This window comes from Acanthopagrus latus, chromosome 4 (genome assembly GCF_904848185.1).
Source record: "Acanthopagrus latus isolate v.2019 chromosome 4, fAcaLat1.1, whole genome shotgun sequence".
NCBI classification, from domain to species: Eukaryota; Metazoa; Chordata; class Actinopteri; order Spariformes; family Sparidae; genus Acanthopagrus; species Acanthopagrus latus.
Genome location: NC_051042.1, coordinates 27,910,026 through 27,932,599, shown reverse-complemented (window position 1 = coordinate 27,932,599; position 22,574 = coordinate 27,910,026). Strand labels below are relative to the sequence as shown.

Here is a 22,574-nt window from a genome sequence, read left to right as displayed (position 1 = left end):
TGCTTACCCTTTAACAACAATCTTTGACGTTAGTGTACGAACCATTTTTCCACAACATACATGTGCAAAAGATCTTATCGATCTCATATTTAATTTAGAATCAGATGATGCTGCAGTTATTACACACCTTAAATGAATTTGCATTTGACCCTGTCCTAACATCTGTGATGATTCAGGCCCGACAGCAGATGTAAGAATAACGTCACAACACGCAACACTTAAATTTGTTGATGGAATGTCACTATGTTCAAAGAATTAAAACAATAGGTGCTGTTTAAGTGGATATTAATGCAATATAAAGTCCAAAATGGTCATGTTAATCTGAGCTGTTCATAGCCGCTGAGTGAATATGTGACATTAAAGGTGCAATATGTAAGAAATGGCTGAATTTATACTCAAAATAAATAGATTGGCAGCATATCACCAAAATTACTACTAACTGCTGCTAATTGCAGCTGCAGTTACGTAGCTAGTTAGCTCAGTTAGCTGTGCAGTTAGCAGCTCAGACCGGGAGCTTGGAGCACCAGAAGAGTGTCGGTGTTCACACTGGAGCTTTTGACTGGGACAGGCTGAGGCTAGCTGGTTAGCGTGCTAACGATACATAAACATCATTAGGTCAAAACTTCTATTAACAATTTATTAAATTTTGAATGTTTTCAACTTAAATTCTTAACACTTTAACTGTAAGGAGAAAAAAGTATCAAGAGTCAGGAACAATATGGCCTGAACAAGTTTGACTACCATTCAAAATAACTGTATTAATCCTGGAGCAAACCAAACACGCGCACAAGAAAACACACTTTGTCGATCTGTTACTGTACAGTTGGACAAGGACAACCAATATGGCCAGGTTAACTGAGAAATGGAAATCCTGCTAATCGTGTCACTCCACATTATGTGTTTGAATCAAATCAGTTTTTGTAGAGAGGGGTATTGGCCCGGATGCACTTTATGCTTGTGTACTAATAAGAAGATGTTTCAAAGTCAGGCTGTTCATTTGTTGATATTGAATTCCAAGTTAATACATCTTTAGAAGATTGGATCCACTATCGTGTGAAATCTCTAAAAACACAATGTAGTAAAAGTGAACATAAAGAGAGAGGGGGGATCTGAAGCCAGCGGGATAACTGAAGAGCTGTGCAGGTAAAAATCTGGTCAGTTTTTCTGACAAACCTATTCACATGATGAGCTCACTGGCAGGCTGGAAGCGTTACATTCACTGGGGCTTTAAAGTTGAGTTGTTTTTGAGGTCCTAAAGCAAACCAGTGCTCAGAAGATGCAGGCATCTGTTGACTCAACACCACCAGCGAGTGTGTTTGTGCCACTTCACAACAATTTCAGAAAAGTCAACTACAGTACTTGAAAATATCACCGGTGTGTCGATCACACCTCCCTGCAGAAGATCACTGTCGCTCCTGAAACGAGTACATAATCACCTGTGTGTCACTCACACAACAAAAAAACAAACTTATCCAATGTCCCCATCACAGGAAACAAGGCTCGCTACGCTACAAAAGTTTCACTCACCCGTCCCTGTTTTCATCCTCGTCTGCATTGGAGAGGAGCTGCGAGCCGGCCAGCGAGAGGTCCAGAGCTGCGAGGGGCAGATCTCTGTAGCCAAAACTCACCAGCTGGACCGGAGGAGCCAAGCACTGGTTCTCATCCTCCACTGGCTGGGAGATGATCTCCAAGTCTGACAGACCTGCCTGCTCCACTTCCCTAGTTACATGCCACCACCAGCAACACACAGACAGAAGACACACACGCACACATGCACGAGAAGGAGAGAGAATACACAAAAAAAAACATACATTACTTTGAAATGAAAACTACATTTGTCAGATGTGTAAGGAATTATTACACGCCATTAAATTGATCCACATCGTCTGACCTACAGGCAGAAAGATGCTACATAAGCTTCAGTCTCTGGTTAAATGTGTTGAAAAAGTCATTCCGTTTTACCATTTTTAGGTTAAAAAAATCTCAATAGTTTAAATATCAAAACCGCACCATAATGACATGCATCAATTATCATAAAAGCAGCAGATGCAGCCAAGATAACGGAGCAGAGGAAGAAAAGGACAGACGGGGTTTTTCTTGAAGAAGCAGAAATGTGCGAGCACAAAAGCAGCAGAGATAAAAAAGACTAATTATTCAGCCCAGCAACTTCTCTAAGAACACATTCTTATTTACAGTGACGGCCTCGGGGAGTAAATGCAGGGTCAGAGAGGGTTACACACAAACACCCACTCAAGCAGCAGGGAGCTACCGAGCGCTCGCACGATGGTCCACTGCTGAGGAGCAGAGGGGCTGCAGGTACGCTGCCTTGCTCAAAGACAGCGATTACTGTAGGTCGAGTGCATATTGCTGCAACTGAGCCACGATCATCCAGCACTAAACAAGCTCCATTCAACAACTCTAAGTGCTTCCAGTGTTTCACCTGCTGTCATTGCCAGATTCTGAGAATAGCTGGTATCTTCATAATTTTGCTCAAAATAATTAAAGGTGCACTAAGTCAGAATTTTGTTTTTAATAATTTGTTTTAATCATCATGTGAGAAAATAACAGTGCTGACATTGAGTCAAAGACGTCTATGTATTGTGAGGTATGTACTTAAGTTAGCATGCTAACCAGCTAGCCCCTTAGCCTCTTTGTACCTGTCGTCGGATCCTAAACGACACTCCCCCAGCACTCCAAGCTCCTAGTCCAGGCAGAGTTAGCTAACAGGAGCATTAGCGTCACAGTAAGCTGTGGTGATATTTTTCACTCGGTCTATTTGTTGGTAGTATGAATTCGACAGGATTCTTTCATGTTGCGCCTTTAAATAAATGCTACAACAATGTCATTTAATGTTTTTAATGTTTATGATCTAATTTCCATAAATTACCAACCATACAAATAGCCTCTATCTCTCGAGTTTATGCTATTTAGCACTGGAACTATCAAGCTGCCACTTAGTTCTGCTAGCAACAGCTAGTCCACAGCTATAGCTAATGTTAGCTAGCTATAATGTACAGTAATTTCACCACTTTGAGGTAAAAGATATAGACAACACCTACATGTATAAAAGCTAAAATAAGCTACAGTCTTTGCTGTGTTCATAAACACTGGCTGGTTTAAATACCTGACAGCAGTAACTGATAGAACATATAGAATTTATATTTGTCTGTTTTACTCATTTTACTCAAAGAGTAAAAGATTAAGATTTAAAAAACTAAAAACTAAAGACCAGACAGGTCATATGTGTCCCTCTGAGGGTAAACCGAATAAGTTATTGCCATTCACGACTGTAGGATGTATTTAAATCTTGTGTGTCCCACTTTTCTGATCAGTATTTTCCACTTAAACTCATGGAGTTTACAATGAACACATGAACAGTCAAACTTGATAAAAACGTTTAAATGAATTCACAGATGACAGGTTGGATATTCATCTGATAACCATGCCCGCTTCCCTCTGTGTTCACATAACTAAACCTCCACCCTTATCCGCCGAGAGTCTTTAAACCTTAATATCCAAATACACTGAAGCTGCTCAGTTGTGGACCAACGGCATGTAACCCAGCGTGCCCACAAGCCCCAGTTGTGTAAAAGCTGGGCCATCTCAGTAGAGCGTGGAGGTGGAAACAAATGCTGAGTGCAGCTGTAGACTGACTGTGTGTGCCCTGTGGTGTGTATTTTTAGACCAGAGCAGATGCTGGTGTATCATGTCTGCTGTGACGTCATCGCCTCTCTCTTTGTCAGCTGAGTGGATCCCCACTCTCCTTCAAACGTCAAAGGAAGTCAGGGAAAAAGGTAAACGGGAAGGGAGAAAAAGAAGGAGGGGGGGCTGGATTTCAGGGCTTATACAACAAGCAGAGGAGTGGCGATAAAGAAAATGAAGAGCTATGAACAATACAAGAGGGGAAGATGGATATTTTAAAAAAAAAAGGAACCAGAGAGAATGAGATAAAAGCTGAAAGGGGGCAGCGAGGTAAAAGAGAGGAGTGGTGAAATTGGGGCACAAAGGTTCAGGAGGAGAGGAGGTAAAACGTGAGGAGAAATGGTAGCGGAGGACAGAAGGTTGACCATAAATGAAAAAAATCGGAAACGTAGAGGTGAGAAGGTGAGACAAGAAAACACTGTTGGCAGTAAAAATCACAAACACTTAGGTGCTTTCATTATTGTCTTGTGTCTCTATTTTACCTCGTGGCTCAGTCGCTCATAAAACACAGGGAGTCTAGTAACGGCTGTGTGAAGACAGAACACAAAGGGTATTCCCAGCAGCCATTTGCCTTGCTGATTTTCCACTTTTCTTTTTCCAAATTCTTCACCTTCCCTCCCTCAGACTTCCTCAAACTGCCATGACAGACGACGCTGAGTGACCCAAAACCTTCAGAGCAGAGACACGCAATCTGACAGACAGGCATGCTTTTTAAGACGGGAGATGTAGGTGAACAGGCGGGACGGGAAGGACGGATGTGCAGCGAGATAAAAGACTGACCTCTCCCCAACACACACATGAACAAGCACACATACACACCATGACCCCAAGCCACATCCCAGCCACAGTTTATTAAAATGTACAGTGATAAAGTCAACGCTAAAGGACCTTTGATGTAATCTGGAGCGACCCGAGCTGTTGGAGGGCATCCTGTTCTCTGCGAGTGACTGGAGGCTGTGTTGGGGTGAGTGTGTGTGTGTGTGTGTGTGTGTGTGTGTGTGTGTGTGTGTGTGTGTGTGTGTGTGTGTGTGTGTGTGTGTGTGTGTGTGTTTGGCAGAGAATCGTGGGTTTCAAGCTTTGGGGAAATAATGATGATGGCCGATCTGATCTAAACTCTGACTCAGTGTGATCCAAACACCAGGAGGCTTGCAAGTAAACGGCCAAATACAAATTTCCTATGGAAGGACGTATCAAATATCCACAACGTAAAGGATGAAATATCGCCATTCTTGCTCGTCGTACAAGGCACCAAACGGCACCTAACTGATCCATGAATACATTAATGACAAAGAAACGAGGCCTTAAAGGAGCATGCCACCCTTTTGAGGGACAGCAGTGTCAAAGTGCTGTCAGACAGGATTTGGCTAAATTTACTCAGCAAATGTTGGAATCTTGTTGAACTTTGCTGAACCGCCTAAAATTGGCAAGAACAATACTAGCAATTAATGAAGACTGAATTGAAGAGGCTCGACCAATTAACAACCTTGCTCCCTTTTTCTTTAGGGTGAATGTGGATTGATGTTCGGTCTGACTGCACCGTCAACCTCCCACATCTCTGAGCATAGCATTTTTTTTCTCTGATAACTGTTATATGAGTGAAACGATTAATCATTGCCGTGATTTTTTATTGGTAGCTTTGAAACAGTTTTATAAAGATTAATCAAATCACATTTTCCCTAATCTATAAACTGGAGGTTAAACTGTGCAAAGTATCTGACGCTCCAAAACAAATCAATCTTTAAGAGTTGCATCAGGTGTGTCTAATTTATATGAACTAAATGAAAAAGGCTCTAATCACACAAAACAAATACAAATGGCTATTGGTTCAATAGTGAAACCAGCACTACAGGTAATAAAAAACATCCCACCACAATATAATGTGACAGCAACCTGAACCAACACTACAGCAGAGCACGACAAGTGAAAAAAAGTCGAGTCTGTGAGCAACAAACAGAGAATGACTACAAGAAAAAAAGGCACCAGCAGCATCTTACCAAACCAAACATATGAACACAGCAACCAAATGAGTGAGTCACAGTCATTGTAAGCAGGTGTATTCTCAAAAAACTATTTCAGGTGAGTAACCGTGTGCCCGCTGGCTGCAGAGAACTTTAGCTGTGCACACTTTCTGTCCCGTGGAAATACTGCAAAACTCCTGCACCGAACAGCCAGACGGATCTGTTTGTTTTGAATGGCAGGGTTTTTTTTTCAAGGACTTCGGAAAAATAGCTGAAGCAGATTGAGAAAGAGTTTGGACGACACAAAGGCAAATTACGACACATAATAACTGCCAGACTGTTGATTCTCTAACCCGATATGCTGATAAGGATGTTAAGATTGAAAAGCTTCTTTTTCAAAAGTCGAGGTGGCGGCTGTTTCCCCGGAGCCGTCTATCATAACTCTGCATGTATAGCATCCGGCATTCATTAATGAAAACCTTTTGCTTTCAGGGAGGAAGTGTTATTGCAGTCTAGTCTCAAGAGAAGCTGCCCTCATCCCAATTTGATGGGATTATTTCCCCTCGGCAAAAAGGGCCTTACTTTTCGATCAAGATACATATTCTGTATAGTCAGAAACATGGTCACTAGAGGCTGTTGACTCATGTTCAATGCAATATGTGTTATATGAGTGAAGAAAATGGATATTAAAGTACATCACTTTTTTTTTCTCTGTGGGCAGCAGTCTGTTCCTCGCCTGAAAATGTTGTGATTTCAGTGATGTATACCTTCAAAATCCAATAAATAAGATAATGAACAGAAACACAGCAGGGGCAAAAAAAAAAGTATAAATCACGCTGAGAAAGCCATGTTTAAAAAAAAAAAAAATTTACATAATATTTCGTATTAAAGCAACATTATGTAGTGCATTTTGTGTGCAATTTGGGGCCCATCACAGTTTCCGAGGTTAACGCCGCTGTCGTAAATATAAATCCAAGGTCCGTAACAGTTGTCAGACAAATAAAGGTGCTGACTACAACAACAAAACTCATCACATCATCACAATGTCATGTGTTTGTAACTTCTATCTTGAGGTAAACGTGTGATCCGACCCTTTCACTGAAGTTACACAGTGCAGAAACAACAGATGGTGTGCACAGTGGCTGAGACAGGGACACCATTCGCCCTATTACAAGAAACCGTAGCATCAAAATGATTTTGCTGTTATTTTAAGAGAAAATAGTTACATAACGTCGCTTTAAGGTTATCGATGAATGTGTAGGATTTTAGTCTTCAAGGGCTTTAAATGGCAACGCAGAGCATAACGCGTGTCAGGAGTGGACCTGCGCGTTGTTGCAGTGTGTTGGTCGTCGATGTGCATGCGTGTGTGTATCTGCCATGACAAATACCTCAACGCTTATTTTATTTGGCAAAGGATTAATTCCCACTCTGAGACTGTGGATGTACAGTATTGTGCCACAGTGGGTTGGCCTGATAGATGTTGTTTTCTCCACACTTCTCCTACACACAACACCTCATCCATACCACCTCTCATCTGCAGCACAGCAGCAGCAGCAGCAGCAGCGTTGGCTCTCTTCCCAAACAATCAGGACCGTGCACATAACTACTCATGACAGACACAAGCTGTCCAGACCCCACCGGCTCACAGCTGACAGTAATGTACCTGGTGTGCTGCCTGGCTGCCAGTCGAGTTTGTGCAATGTTCAGCAAAGCCGTCATGTGAAGCATTCACAGGGTTAGTCGTGCTTATGATATTACAGTGAATGTCTGTTTTCCTTTTACATGATATATATCCATTTTATTTGCACCAAAAGAGACATAAAGTATGAATATAATGAAAGTTATAATATGCATTGAACAACTCCTTTCATTAAAAGGTCGCTGTTCAGCTGACGAGTGTTGCAGTGATGTTGTTAGAATGCATCGATATAATTCATGGGAATAACTTTAACAGCCTAAAGTCGAAACAATGTCAATGAAAAGAACCATAAGGACAAACCTGGGTCTGTTTCTCTCCGAGTACAAATATATAAATACATTTTTGCTGTTTTAAACAAGAATACTGACCTTTCCGTGTACCCCGGTGTTCTTATCTTACCAACAGAAAGTGGCAATTGCAAAATTCTCAACAACATTATTTCATGGAAAGACTAAAAAGACTGCAAGTGCAGCAAAAGCACCCACAGGAAAGAAGTGATATTCAGGGGAGCAGGATTCCCCGGGGGCGGCAGATAAAATTACATGGCGGACTGTTAGAGTTGTGGGCTGGGTAGGAAAGGTCATTATGTGACAAAAGTTGCTCAAGGGATTTTCACTGACCAAAACAGAAGGTCATGTAAGTGACTGGGAGCCAGTGGCGCTGAAGAATGTTCTTCCTCAGACAACTAGAAGTGTCTCGCTCGTGACCCTCGTGACCCCGTATGAAATAAGACAGATTTAAAAGCAGGCTCGGAGAGGGGACAAGGAAGGATTTGGCTTTGTTTGCAAAGATGGTCAACATGGTAAACACTGAAACTACGAAACATCAGCACGATAGTGTCATTGTGAGTATAATAACATGCGGATGTTAGCATTTAGCTGAAAGCATGGCCGGAGATTCTTCTTTAACGTGACTTTAAAGTAAAATAAGTTTTTAAACTCTACAGCTGGCTGATAAATGCATTAAATGCCGCAAAACACACTATTAAAGGAAAACTTTATGGACTTTCTGATTTCTTTTGCATCCATTTGATTCCCAAGTGCTTTAAAGTGAACTGAGTGTGTTAATATACCCTTTTTTAAACTTTTATTGCACGCTGTTCATAAATTAGAAATTCCACTTACAGTCTGAATTATGAAAATAAGATCTGCTATCCTCTGAATAAGATCCATTACATCAGCAGTGTTTTGGTACATCAGGTGATGGACATGGTGTGTGTTCATCACAGTTAAAACTGTTGCCATAAAATAAAATCTGAAATCCTAACCACTTTCATGTTTTGACATATAGAGGGAAAATAAATATGCATCTAGAAGAACGATAACACACAAACCATGAGCCATAATTCTCAAATATCAAATCAAACACACTGCACGTCACCTTGAAAAAAAAAGAAGCCCAATAGCAGCTTTTTAAAATACACTTTCTGGGGGAGTAAAGAAAATGTATTTCCATCCAGGCACACAAACTCCATTCTGTCCAAGTCCTCAGCAGACTATAAGATCAACACACACACGCACGTTAGATTAGGCGGTCCGAGCACAACGCCTGAGGATCTAAAACGCGCCGAAATATTTGGCCAGAACGTGGAGACACGAAGCAGATGTTCCCTGCTCCCACCAGCTGCTGTGGAGAACTTTGGAGAAGCTGGACATCATTGCGTATTAGTGTTACAGATGAGTGTGTACACTGTCAGCAAACAGCCAACACTGCAAACTATTCTAAAAACTTCTAACTTCAGACTCAGTGGCTGAATCAGTTTGATGTAATAATTGTGTCTCAGATGCGACGGCTGACAGACTCTGTACGCTCCTGTTTGTTATAAACTAAAGAAATGTCTTTCGTTGCTTCGAGCAAAGTTAAGACAGTGAGTAATGTTTATCTGCACTGCTGACTCGCACACAACGTAATATGGATTTCACATAAAAGATGAAGATGAGGCAAAAGAAACCGTCAGCTGTTACCTGCGGGACTTTATCAGCTTCCAGATTGAAGCCGTGCTGAAACAGTGATATCTGCAGAAAAACTTCACCTCACCTTTCTTAGCAGTGAATTTGGGTCAATATAAACCTCAGACGACTCACCCTCCATTCTTCTTAATGCAATAACATGGGGAAAAAAAACGTAACTTGCTGTTCATGATGTAGGACAAAACACCTGTCACTTCTGCAGAATTCACAAATTGCTTCGGGTAATTTCTTAGAACACCCAAAAACTTCCAGAGAAACTTTGGTAATTTCACGCCAGTGGATATTAATGAAGTCTGCCCGGCACATTAGCTCATTAATAATATTACAGATTAAACTATGATGAATTGGTGGACTGCACAATGGACTGTTCTGGCCCTGGTGTGACCAGTCTCTTATCTGACCTTTACAGATACAAGCTGTAGAAGACACAGGAGACACGGAGACCCTCGTGGGGCAGGACTAAGACAGCAGATGTACATAAGCCTCCTTCATAATGTAGAGGTCCGTGGACCTTTTTACACTGTGTCAGTTTCCAATAATAGATTATTTTAATTTCTACAGACGCTTCAGGGAATATGGGTCTTGAAAGACTTAATGACTGAAAAGACAGATTTCTGTAGACTTTGTGAAATTGACTTTACTGACTAATTCTGTGCTGTATTTTTTGCATACAGGGGCAAACAGAGGAGACGTGCAGCACTTTCTGCGCATCAGTATTCAGGTGCCGCCTGTTGCGTCGCGAGCATTATGCAAAATTGGCAGCAACAGCTATCATCTTATTAAATTGTGAAGGTTTAATTCAGTAAACACAGAGTGAATAATTATAATTATAATGGCATTTCCTGGAACAATTTAAAGGCAAGGAACCTCGGGCTCCAAATGTCATCAGAGATAAAGATGCTGAAGTCGTTGAGTCTATCACGCTGACTTATATAAAACATGGACGGAGCCTCCAGGTCTGGAAAGTAAAGCCATTATGGAAGTTCCTTAAACTTGCCTTCTCTCCGACGATCAGCAGGGTCCACACCCCTGGTTGCAAAAAGAAGTCCAATCTGCTGTAAGCTTATGAAAAAATGACCCTACTTCTCACTTGATTTAGTACCTCAGGAAACAGTTTCCTAATGACTTTATGGTCTTCTAAGTTATGTCCCCGTTTAGAGTAAAACAGACAAAAAATCGATTAACAAATTGCCACCATAGTGTGTCAGATCCATTCAGTATCCTCCACAGCTAAAACCCTATTATCCAAATATGTCCCTTATGACTCTAAATACCCAAGATGGCGATGGCTGTAATCTCGATACTTTAAAACAGTGTTCAACAAACCTGTGAGTGATGTCACACGGAGCTCTCAAAGCAGCAGCAGCTCTCAAAGATTGTAAAAGAAGGTAATATCTTGACGTACTATGACTCCTACAATGAACTGTGACACACTCGCAGGACTCCAACTGCAACACTAACTTGAAAGAAAGTAGATTAGATTATGTTTGTGCTTGTTTTACTTTGGAAAGCTCCTTCCAGAACCGCAAAAAACTTAGAAACACCCCTTTAATTTAAATGCCGACTGTACAGTTAGGAAACACTTCCTCGGGCTAAATGTTTTACAGCCCATTGTTGCCTTTAAAGCAGCACTAATGCACATCGTGGGGATCTCCTCACCTTCTGTACATTATCATTCATAGTAAATAAACTGCGAACATTATGCCGGCGTGTTTATGAAAAGAGCCAATTGGGCCACGCTTGTAGACTGTATTCCTCCCAACAGGCACAGCAGACACCATGTGCTTGTCAACTCCCACCCTGAACAAAAGAGGCAAAGCCGCCCAACCTCTCCACCCTCCCATGGCGTTGAATAAACAACAGGGTAGACAGCGACGTGGGGAGAAAGATGAATGGTCCCAACCAGCGCAGAGGACCCTTCAGAATCTTAAAGGGGGAAAAATCCAGCCTCAGGTGTAATTTACTGTATACAGACGCCTAAGATATGATTTGTGAACACATTTCTTTCTGAAGCCAGAGTCAAGTTGATCATTTTGTCATTATTACGGTGAGCTACAAACAAGCAGCGGCCAAAATATAGTATCGTAAGTATAGCAAGACTTTCCTTTCTCAGGGAAATATTCATACAAGTATTTATTCTCAACTATATTCATCTGATATGGTTACTGGTTAACTGAAAAAACATTTGATGAGCTGATTAAAATACACAGATCAAACCAGTGGCTCCCATACATGGTCAATTATAAAACTGTTTTCTTCCATCAAACCTCTTTCCATGATCTCACGACCCCTCGGATTCAATCTGTAATCGTTTGAGGGTCCGTGACTCTTATGTTGGGAGCCACTGGAATAAACCAGCCAACAATATAGAAAACATAAAAAAATCAACTCATACAGCTACAACAGGACAATGATACTTAAAGACGGATGCATTATCATTAGCAATTTGATGAAATGACAAAAAGTGGGGCTGTGATAATCCTACTGTACTTTTATTAAACATTTATTAGTTTTCTTCTAATTTTAACTTAATCCTTCATCACTAAAACTGTAAGACTGGTTTTAAAGAAGACTGATGTATTATCTACTTTGTTTAATTTGAACATGAATCTGTATAATGTTGAGAATAAGTAAACTCCTTACATAGAATAAAGCACTCATTTGTATAAAGTAGAGTTGAGTTTGCTTAAAAGTCACCACATGAGGATCCTAAATACAGCGTCACGATATCTAGATTAAGAAAGACGGGTTAAAATAACTTTGTGCGTACGGATAAAGATAAAAAAAAAAATGTATTGAATTCATTTTTCTCATTTGCGTTTGGTTATTATTTCGACTATATGTTCTCGACATGACCCTTTTATCTGGTGGGTAGTGGGGGGAAAAAAAGCAACTGTGAGCCACAGTCATCTGTTTTAGGATGCGCTCCACCTCAGCCACAGCGTGAGATGACATCTCTGCTGAGGCCCGCTGAGCTGAGCTCTGTATGGGAGCAGCAGCAGAGCCGGTCCTCTTATAAAAGCACAAACGGAGCGATGATTTCGGGCCATTCATCTAGGTCAAGAGAACAAACGCCGCTAGTTAAGACGAGACAAATTAGAGGGAGCCATGAGTTGACAGAAAATAACCGCTTTTTTCCACCTTTCTTCCTTAACTTCTTTACTTTGTCTACTTCACACGTTCACAGACGCACACAGGAGACGCAGCACGTCATGCATCAGCTGTTCTCACTACACACTCAGAGAGATTAAAAATGGAAAGCTCGGAGGAAACTTTGGGGAGGGGTGTGTGTGTGTGAGAGAGAGAGGGGATGTTCATCTGTGATCAATATACTGTATGCTGTTCCGCAGAGAGGAGGATTAACATAGTGACCTCTGTTCAGGGCTGCAGAATGGGCGCTCTGTCTTGTCAGCAGTGTGCAGGTGTGTTTCTGCATCTCGGCGCGCATCTGCGTTTAGCATTCAGAGTGACGCCGGTCGGAGACACCTCAACGGTGGCAGTGTCTGAGCGAAGAAAGGTCATTATTGTGGAAATGGAGGCGAAGGAGCCTGAGAAATGGTGAGAGACGGTGGCGGACTGACTGATATGAAGAGGAAAAGTTGCAGCGAGTTCCCCCCAAATCAACATTCCTGATTATGTGAATATACACATGTATAGGTTTCAGACTGGGGAGGGAGAGGACTGTACTTACTCAGTGTTTGCCATGATGCCGGCTGATGGAGAGGGAGAGATGGCGGCGTCGCTTGTCACAATGTTTCCGCTCAGTTCCTGCTGTTTTTAGTGCTGCAGTTCACCTTCTCTCCGGATAGACGCTGCTTTCATGTTGACCCTGGAACAAACAGTTGTCATCACAAGGGAAGAAATGTAAGATGGGGTTCATAAAAGGGCTGATAACTATCTGAGAGGCTGGTAACTTAACTAGGCAGAGTGGCAGGAGATCCAAACTATTTTAGAGGTTCAGGTCTTTTTATCCACAACATTTCAATAGTGATGATCAGATCATGTGGCAGGAGATACTTTTTATCCAGACTGTTGCTTTATATCTGCAACATTTCAGTATCAATCTAAAATGTGGCAGGAGATCCAAACAGTCTGCAAGGAGTCAATGTCAGTTCAAACTGTCACATCCCAACTTCAGATTTTAGGGACTTTGCAACATTTGAAAATCATTTAAAGTGTGGCAGGAGATCCAAACTGTTGCTTTTTATCCAAACTGTTCATTTTGATCCTCAACGTTTCGATATCAATCAAAACCGTGGCAGGAGACTCAAACTGTTGCTTTTCATCCAAACTTGTTTTTTTTTGTTTTGTTTTGTTTTGTTTTTTAAATTCAAACTACTGCTTTTTATCCGCAAAATTTTAATATCAGTTAAAAGCATGGCAGGAGATCCGAACAGCAGCTTTTGATCAGCGGCATTTCGATATCAGTTACAACTGTCACGTCAAAACTTCTGATTTTAGGGATTTGGGATTAAAACAGAAAATCGATGAGCCCAGCAAAACTCCTCTATTGCATCCTATGATTTCTTGCTTGCTTTCATCACACACACTTTCCACGAGGAACCCCTTTAAGGGGATTGTATTTGGGGTAAAATGGCAAATATCAAAATCAGAAAGAAAAAGAAAAAAAAAAAAAACTTCAGCACCATGAGACACAAATGTTTCCAAAAAGGCTGATTTAAATGGAAATGTCAGACTAGTTAGACTACACAGTCTGAGCTCCAGAAGTCACCTCCAACATCAACCAACTGTGTACATATGAACTTTTTATTATCACCACCTTTGACTTTGAAACAATCCTTCTCTAACAGACCTGGCTCAGGACTTTTCACCTCCCTGCCATCCGACTAATAATCGCGCCTGTGATCAAAACCGAATATTATTATTTTTATTCTTTACTTGCTGTCATCAGATTCCACAGAGGAGAAATAAAAAAAGCAAAACGAGATCTGTGGTGCACAAACTACAGAGAGCTTCCTCGCCCGTACATAAATGAGTGATGTATCCGGAGCGGAGCAGAGGACCTTACCTGTGCAGAGATTCACATTGTGGACGGGCTGATCGTGCCTCCCGCTGCCCCCTCGCTCATAGTAATGTCTCCCTCGGTGGTGATGAGAGTAAGTGAGGCAGCAGCAGGCTCGCAGTGTGTGTAGGCTGCAGCTATCCTTAGCACTTTTGCATTGGACGAGCACCACCACCACCACCACTAACAACACCACCACCACCACCGCCGCCGCCGCTGCTGCTGCTGCTGCTGCTGCTGATGCTGCTGCTCCTTCTTCTTCTTGCGCTGCTTGGATTTCAGTGCAAAACCAAAAGAGCTCAAGAAGCATCGTCCCCCGGCGAGATCATATTAGCTCTGCGAGTGTTATTCAGATGAAATAACGAGCCTTTACAGCGCGATCTCCTCCTCCTCCTCCCCCTCGTCCTCCTCCTCCTCCTCCTCCTCCTCTTCCTCCGCCTCCTCCTCCTCCTCGTTGAGGGCTGCGCTGCTCCAGATCCAGATCCAGGTTCCGCTCCTCAGTCGAGGGTTTCCCCGGCGAGCGCAGCGGGGAACCCTGCGAGGAAAAAAAAAAAAAGGAGCTGTCCAGGTGCTGAAAAGCTGAAGAGCCCCCCCAGTCGAAAGCGCTCGTCTCTTCTCTCCCCCTCTCTCTCTCTCTCTCTCTCTCTCTCTCTCTCTCTCCCTCTCTCTTCCCCCTGAACCCCGCGCTCCTTCAGCTCCTTCAGCTCCTTCAGCAGCAGCAGGCGCACAAAATTTCATCCAAACGCCATCAAAACATTTGACGCTTTCGTGCCGGAGGACTGACAGCAGACAACGAATCGTGTGACATTTGCAATCGCTCCGGTCACGACATAGAAAAAAAAAAATGTTGGTCGTGTGTTTGTGTGTGTGTGAGAGAGAGAGAAAGAAAAAGAAAGAGATGGATGTGAGAAAGATTTTTTCTGTCTCCCCCCCTCTCCCTCAACGATTCAGGCCAATTTGTGCGCGGATTATCGCCACAGATGATTTTTTTTATTAGCTTTACGCCTGGTAGGTCGTCCCTCTCCCGTGTCATGAGCGGGTTTTTTTTTTTTCTTTTTTTCATGGTTTCCCAAAATAAAGATACTATGGGAATATAAATTGCCTTCACAGCAATTGGCTTAACCGTTTGTCATTCACCGGGATTAGCCAGTCGATGGTTAAAGCGCACATCAATCAATCCGGAGCGCCGCTTTCCTTTTTTTTTTTTTAATTTAAAAACACGCCTGGACGTGGGCTGCTGAGGATGCTATAGGCTGAGAGGCTCAAAGTTTCAGGGTGTGCGCAAATAAAGGGGGGGGGGGGATAAAACAACATTTTTTAAAAAAGTGGTGATGTGAATCGAGTGTAGTAGAGCTTGTGGTTACAACTGAGGAGGGGCGAGGGATGTGTAACGCCTAATAGGTTTTTTTGTATCAGGCACAGAGGGAGGTCTGAAGGACGCTGCCGTTAGTGGACTGAAGAAAAAACAAAAGCACACACCTTCAGACTGAATTTCTGTCATTTATTGAGAGGAGGGAAAACAAAAAAGAGAGCAGTACAGAAATGATTTGGCACATGTAGAAAAAAAAAAGTGCATCAACACCAGAACTTTGTTTGAATCAGCCATAAACACTAACTTAATACAGTTGAATGATCTCTTCAAAAACTAGGCCAGCTCTGTGTATTTGGAGAAAAAAAAGGGGGGGGAAATACTGGAACATCCATTCTTGCAACAGTTATTGCTGCAGCATGTTTGCAAAAGCTCAACTTTAACACGTAACAGCAAATAACAATCAGCAGTCGTGTTACTGCACCTTTGTGTCTGCAGGATGTTCTCGACATCGATCAGTGACAGGACGTGTTACTGGATTCTGACAGAGGAATATTCTATGATCTTTTCATTTTGCCTTTTTTTTTCCAGACGCACAACTAGGTAGGTAGTCTCAGACTATACTATCAAGATTTATAAGAAACATTAACTTATAAACTTTAACATGTTTATTTTTTATTTTTTTTTAGCACATGATGCCATATTAACATCATCTCCACCAACTCAATCACATATTTTTCCAGACCTGTAACAGTTTATCTTCATTTTCTAACCACTATTTCCTAAATAATTGTAGGAGAGCCACAAGTAAAGTGAAGTCAGCCAACAGGACAGTCCTGTTCTGTTTGTTTTTTTTTTGCAAATGAAGCTTTCTTTTAAACTGCAGAAGCTAAATTAAGTGACCATTTGGCCCAACTATTAACAGTTGGACGCAAGTAATAGGAGATATGACCTGTAGCGGACAAAAAAAAGAAAAAGAAGAGGCACTGTAAAATCCTGACTGCGTTCCTGGTACCTAGAGCCACGGTACATAGATATCTTGCAAAAAAAAAAAGTATTAATTTGTAGGCTAACATGGTTTATTATTTTTTCCATTGGTAAGACAAAAGTGTAAAAACCATGAGTGTAAAATCTACATCACAAGGAAGAGAATTCAAATCAAGATCACCTTGATTTTGTGGAAGAGGGACAACACTCCTCTTACTTACGAGAATAAAAAGTGCCTGCGCTGGATCAACAACTACAACAAAAAGCTTGTGGGACACACAAGAGTATATAATTTACTCACCTGCAAAGCGAACAGACCATGAGGTTAATGTCAGAGGGTAAGATATGCCTTGAAAGTGTGGGGAAATATAAACACATATATTTAACAAGAGTGCTCAATCACATTTGAACGTAAAAAGAGGCGATCGCTTCATCTTTTTAAATCTGAACTTTGTGAAACTCACTGGTTTTGATAAGAAACTGTGTTTACACACAGCGTCCGGGGCGGGACACAGTTTCCCAAACGATGCCATTACACTGATGGCTACAGGGACCATTTTCCTACTTTATGAGCAGGAATGATGACGGCGACATTCTGAGTCGTAATGTGAGTTACGCTGTACAGAATGTTTTCTTGTTCCCAACTGCTGAGACAAACAGGAGCGTGACAGGTCGTCCTGTGTGTCTATTGTCACTGCGGGTCAGTCGGTCAGCCTAGATGCACCAGGGTCATGACTGTAGTGTACTCGTGCTGCAGACTGTCCGTGTCAGTGTCGCACAGCGTGTAGTCGTCTTTGATGATTCGGTCGCAGCCGATCTCGCCGTTGCCGAACAGGCCGAAGAGCGGGGTGTTGGGGAACACTTTGCGGAAGGCGTCGGCCTCTACGTTGGTCTGGTTGTTGTAGTAGTTCTGGCCTCTCCCCACGCAGGCGAACATGAATCCAAGGGTGTTCCTCTCGGGAATCTTGGCCGCCTTTAGCCGCCGAATCGTGGCCTCGGCTGCCTTTGGGTTGCTGATGTCTTGGTCCAGGAGCACAGAGGCCCCCTGCACCTTGGGGCCGCTCAGGGCCAGACCCACCACTCCATACGCACCCTGGCTACAGCTACAGAGTGAGGAGGAGAGGGAGAGAGTGCAAAAAAAAAAAAAAATCATTAAACTCTAATTAAATCCAAACCTAGCAAAATATCCATTAATTATTATTTGAACTTCAGGAATTTACATGAAATCACTTGCGATTGTTGAGAGGACATTAACTCACCAGTGTCTGGTGGGAGAGAAGACACTTTCTACCAGCCCTCCAGCGATGAGAGCTTTGCTCTTAGCCAGCGGCTCCAGTATCTGGCTGAGGAAGCGTGCTCCTCCAGATTTATAAGCCTCATAGACAAATATCAGTACAACACGAAGCTCTGGGTTGTCAACAAGTCCTGAAAAGCAAGAACAACAATTAAAAGAGTGATATGAAAATATATTCTGCAAGATTTTTCTTTTTACTTGTTTTGTATTGCTCTGTTGAGATTATTGAATAACTGCTATGAGCCTACACTCACCTGCTTCTTTCAGGGCTGTTGGGGAGATGGACTTTTTGCAGAAATGAAAGGGCTTGATGTGGACACCGTCCATGCTGGGGAACATGATCGCAAAGCCAGCCTCCCCCTCCTGGTACTCCTGGGGAGGGCTGGAGGAGGAGCCACTGGGAGTTACTGCAAGGAGGAGAAAGCATGAAGTACACTCATATATAAGCTACATGCAGCACCTTACACGTATCATGGAGGCCCATGAGCCCGACTATTTGTTATGGTCAAAGTGAGTAGGTTCCTCCTCTACACCCGACAGTGTGATGACATAACTGACATCAACCGTTGTTTCATGTTTACTTGGAAAGAAAACCTGCTGAATATTACTGAAACATGACTAAGAACCACTCAGTACATGTGATATACTGGACATGCACACTAATAACATAAATATCCACTCTAGGACTTGGTGAGTGAGGTGTTTATTTATTTTTGCCTATTTATTTTCTTTTTATTTACTTCTATTTTTTATTTGAGACTCTCAGTGTAACCACCACTTTTCTTATTGTTTGCAGTGTTACTAAGAAAGCAGTCATAGCATCTTTCATCCCCCTCGCGTCAAAAGAGGGTCGAGGACTTGATCTGGGTTCACTGTTTGCTGCCATATTGCAGCCAAAAGATCCTAATTTGGCCAGAGGAGAGAAAAACAGATGTGAGGAGGTCTTTTACTACATTTAAGTAGAAAATCATGTTTGACACTGTAGTGAGAGGTTACACCATTTTTATTTTCATTTTCAGTTCCTTGGAGTCAGCATCTAGTGGCCATTCAAGTAAGTGCAGTTAAGGGCAGTAATGCATCGGCCTCACCAATCAGCTGTGTGAGTTATCTCTGGGGGTTGGGAATCGATTTTCAAAGTGAGACAGTATATGCTAATAACCATAGATAAAAACTCTAGTCACCGGCAGACCCTCACCAACACTGACTAAAGACGCTTAATAGGATTTTTGCTCAATAGCACAAACAAGATCAGTGTACACATCATATCACTCAGGAACCACAACACACTGGGCGTGATTTCTGTACTGTAGAATTCAGAGGATCATAAAAACTGGCAGCTTCATTAACTACTGCTACTTGAGCTTTTGGATTTAGGGTTTAATTTTTTGCTGAGCTGAACCTCTGGTGTGCAAGTGGTGTAAGAAATACTGCGCATTACTATGTAATTTAATCACGAAGAATAATGCTGAAATACAACGTGTAGGTGTATCACAAGTCATGGTTTTAATTCTGTGCAGCCCCACTACCAACATGCATAATTAATTAGCTGTAATAAATGTTGTATGACAGACTTATTACAAGTAATCTAAAGATCCAACCTTATCCAATTAAAGATTCAATTTATTTGAATTTAATGCGCAGAGTGACCCTGAGGTGACCCCTCAGCTGCAATAACACAAAATGAGTGTTATCACAAACAGCTGAGGCCGCCATTAAACCTGATAGACGACGAGCGCCCTGATAAGCCATCATCTTGCCGAGAGAGAACGTGGCTGATGGAGAGTCGCTTCACCGCGGGCTTGTGATTATAGGGAGAAATGGGGAGCGCAGCAGCAGGCGGACTCGGCAATCTATCAGAGGGAGCGGCGGGGAGGTGCCAGCCACCAGTGGAGCTTTCCAACGAGGCAGCACCAGTGGGGATTAATGTGGAGTCCGCCTTGGCTGGAAGGTGAAATATTCTTCCTCGATATATCCAAGAAACCTGGTTAGCTTCTCATTTTTTAAGAGCGTCCCAGTAGATGAACACGCTCAAGCCACACATTTGTTTCTTCACAGCTTAAAAGCCCATTCAAGAGACATTTTCAATCAATAGTGAATTAAGCGATTCTCTGTATGTAGCCACCCATGATTTTATTATGGGTGCGAGGGGGATTTTATGGTCAATGTGCAAAATTTAAAAGGACAGAAAAGAGGAACACTTACAGACGATGCCCGGTGTTGCGATGCCCATGATGTCACAGCCTTTGGGGAAGAGCAGGTTCAGTTCTTCAACGGTGTCAGGACTGTGGCGACTCCTTTTTGCTTCAGAGTCGTTGAGGAAAAAAAGAGCATGTTTTGAGAAAGGTCACAATTTTATATGAGTATCATTTTAATAACAACTGAAGGAGAGGTAGCTAGAGATTAAAATGAGATAATTCAGAGAAAGTTCCACCTGTAAAACAGTGTTGCAAATACTAGCAAATGAGTATATAGCATCAGCCTTAGTACACTATTCTGGTTAGCTTGTAGGTCTCTTGTTAGTTCTAATCAACACCACTATTCTTTATCAGCATGCAAAGTATATTAAACTTGTGGTAATCACAGCAAGTACAATTTTACATCACACTGTAACACCAACTATAAGTAATCTTCTTTGGTTTTTAAGTCAGCCATGATGTAATGCTCTTTGACACACTATGGCTACTGTTGTTCAGTCATTACAATAATGTCAGAATGACATCAACAAAAAACATACGCCACTCAAGCTGTAGTCAAAAAGAGGAACAGTCACAAGTTGAAACTGAGCGAAAGGGAACAGAGATACACGGCGAGAGAACACCTACTGTAAACCAGCCTGAAAAAAAAGGGCAGCATAGGCCTTTATGGTTTTACATCTTTCAGTATTCAAAAAAGCAATTTCAAGGAGATGGACTTACAAGTAAGGTTGCACAATTTATCAAAGTGTTACAAAAAGTTCCAATTTTTCGATTAAGGTCAAAGACTTGACAAAACAGCATCATGATGAAGTCTTTTGGTGCTGCAGCTGCAACTAACAATCACTGTGAATTTAATAGCTGATTCAGAAAAAATAAAAATGTTGATGTAAAAATGTCTCAATTTTAATATCCATCAAAAATAATCACAATCTGATTTTGCTGTTATCATATCCTGCAGTCCTACTTTCAATCGCCCCATTCAGGTTTTTCTAACCACACAAAATGTATGAATGAAACATGTGCTCTTTAACATTTAACATTACATAATAGTTCAGTAGCAATGTGCACTATTACCTAATACCAACCTTTATTCTCTCTGTAGCAGTAAGCCTGTCCATTGAAGGCCTCGCAGTCTACCATTGCCAGAACAGTTTTGGGCAGGAGAAACACTTTCTGGGAAAGAAAAAAATCAGAGGCAAAGTACATGCATTAAAAAACAGCCTTTAAACATTTGTTCAGTGCTTTTTGGACACAAAACATGGTCCAACAATACAACACATGACTGAAGTAATTCTAAACTAAAATAAGTGAGAGAATAAATATATTTCATCAACTCCTGTGCACATTTTTAGGGTTTTCACCTCAGGGCTGATAGGTTGAATCATTCCTGGCTGAAAATGTATGTTAAATAAACATTTAAATGTTTATAAATGTGCAGTTCAGTGTTGTTATGGCTAATAATCTTCTGTCACAAGCAGCTTCCCGTTACTCTCCACTGGATGTAGGTGCGATGACTTACCTCCACCTCCTCAGCCAGGATGCTGCAGAGGGCATGGACCTCGGTGTTGGACGGTCCAGTAGCTGACACCCAGGTCAGCTGCTGCTGAGTCCTCAGCACCCGACGGGCACAGTTTCTCCACAACCTGCACACACTGAGGACAAACACAGACATGTTCAACTTTTCCTGCTAGCTTGGTACAAACTTGGCAGGATGAGTTAGCTAACTGCTAGCTACTTAGTTCGTGCGCCTGTCAAACACGACTGAGCACCTTGAATGAAAATTTACACCAGATACAGGTGCTATATCTGTAAAATCCAGCTCCGGTATTAGCTTTCGAGTTGTTCCGTGTATTTCTGAGAAGTAGTTTCACTTCCACCCGACAGACATTAACGCTAGCTAACTTCACTGCTTAGCACGCGAATATTTTCCGTTACCTTGCGATCCGGAAAAGCGACTTGGTCGGTACGAAGGTCAGGATTCGCTCAACCACCTCGGCGACATTGCTGAGTACGTATGCGGCCTTGCTGTCTTGTAAAGAAACGGCAAAATCCTCATTTTCGTCCATATTTCACTCTCAAGTCGTGCGCTTTCCCAGCACAGCTGCCGACAGCGCGAACTTTCACCTCTGCTCGTTCAGCGCTGCGGGGCCGCCTGGAGGTGTCACACCGCCCCCTGCGGCCTGGAGGAGCGATGGCGGCTAAACTGTCCCCTAATATTTAAAGTGTATATTTTCATGAAAACACTTGTTGATTATTTCTGCTGATATTTCTAATTTTCTTGTTTGTTTTTTCTTGTGAAATGTGCCTTTCAAATAGCTGTAAACCTATTCAAGAGGAAAAACATACAACGCATGTCCACACTGAGGCCTTAACCTGTGATAAGCTGAAATAAGTGAGACATCGCGTCATTTTAGAGCCTTGTAAGTATGAAAGAGTA

The 22,574-nt window shown here is 42.1% G+C and overlaps 2 protein-coding genes across 4 annotated transcripts in view; both read right to left on the bottom strand.

Annotated features, from left to right (window-relative positions):
* Window positions 1-14,889, bottom strand: part of LOC119018734 (transmembrane protein 266-like) — a 52,601-nt gene extending 37,712 nt beyond the window's left edge. The window contains exons 1-3 of one of the 3 annotated variants that reach the window (XM_037096624.1): window positions 14,359-14,889; window positions 13,021-13,158; window positions 1,528-1,737 (exon numbers count right to left, since the gene is read on the bottom strand). In XM_037096624.1, coding sequence (XP_036952519.1) covers window positions 1,528-1,737; window positions 13,021-13,034 — 224 coding nt within the window. In that variant the 5' untranslated portion in view covers window positions 13,035-13,158; window positions 14,359-14,889. The remainder of the gene's footprint in view (window positions 1-1,527; window positions 1,738-13,020; window positions 13,159-14,358) is intronic. The other 2 variants (XM_037096625.1, XM_037096626.1) reach the window with 2 other exon arrangements.
* A 943-nt stretch (window positions 14,890-15,832) lies between these two features.
* On the bottom strand, window positions 15,833-22,333 carry fbxo22 (F-box protein 22). Its single transcript, XM_037096633.1, has 7 exons — window positions 22,073-22,333; window positions 21,657-21,789; window positions 21,223-21,310; window positions 20,145-20,243; window positions 18,197-18,349; window positions 17,908-18,073; window positions 15,833-17,751 (listed from the first exon to the last, which is right to left on the bottom strand). The coding sequence occupies exons 1-7, from the start codon at window positions 22,201-22,203 to the stop codon at window positions 17,358-17,360; spliced, it is 1,164 nt and encodes a 387-aa protein (XP_036952528.1). The 5' UTR covers window positions 22,204-22,333; the 3' UTR covers window positions 15,833-17,357.
* Between the last annotated feature and the right edge of the window lie 241 nt (window positions 22,334-22,574).

Coding starts and splice junctions, on each gene's coding strand:
- fbxo22 (XM_037096633.1), bottom strand. CDS start 22,203: ATGGACGAAAATGAGGATTTTGCCGTTTCTTTACAAGACAGCAAGGCC. Junction 21,790..22,072: donor TCGCTTTTCCGGATCGCAAG/GTAACGGAAAAT, acceptor GTTTGTCCTCAG/TGTGTGCAGGTTGTGGAGAA. Junction 18,074..18,196: donor AACAGCCCTGAAAGAAGCAG/GTGAGTGTAGGC, acceptor CTTGCTTTTCAG/GACTTGTTGACAACCCAGAG.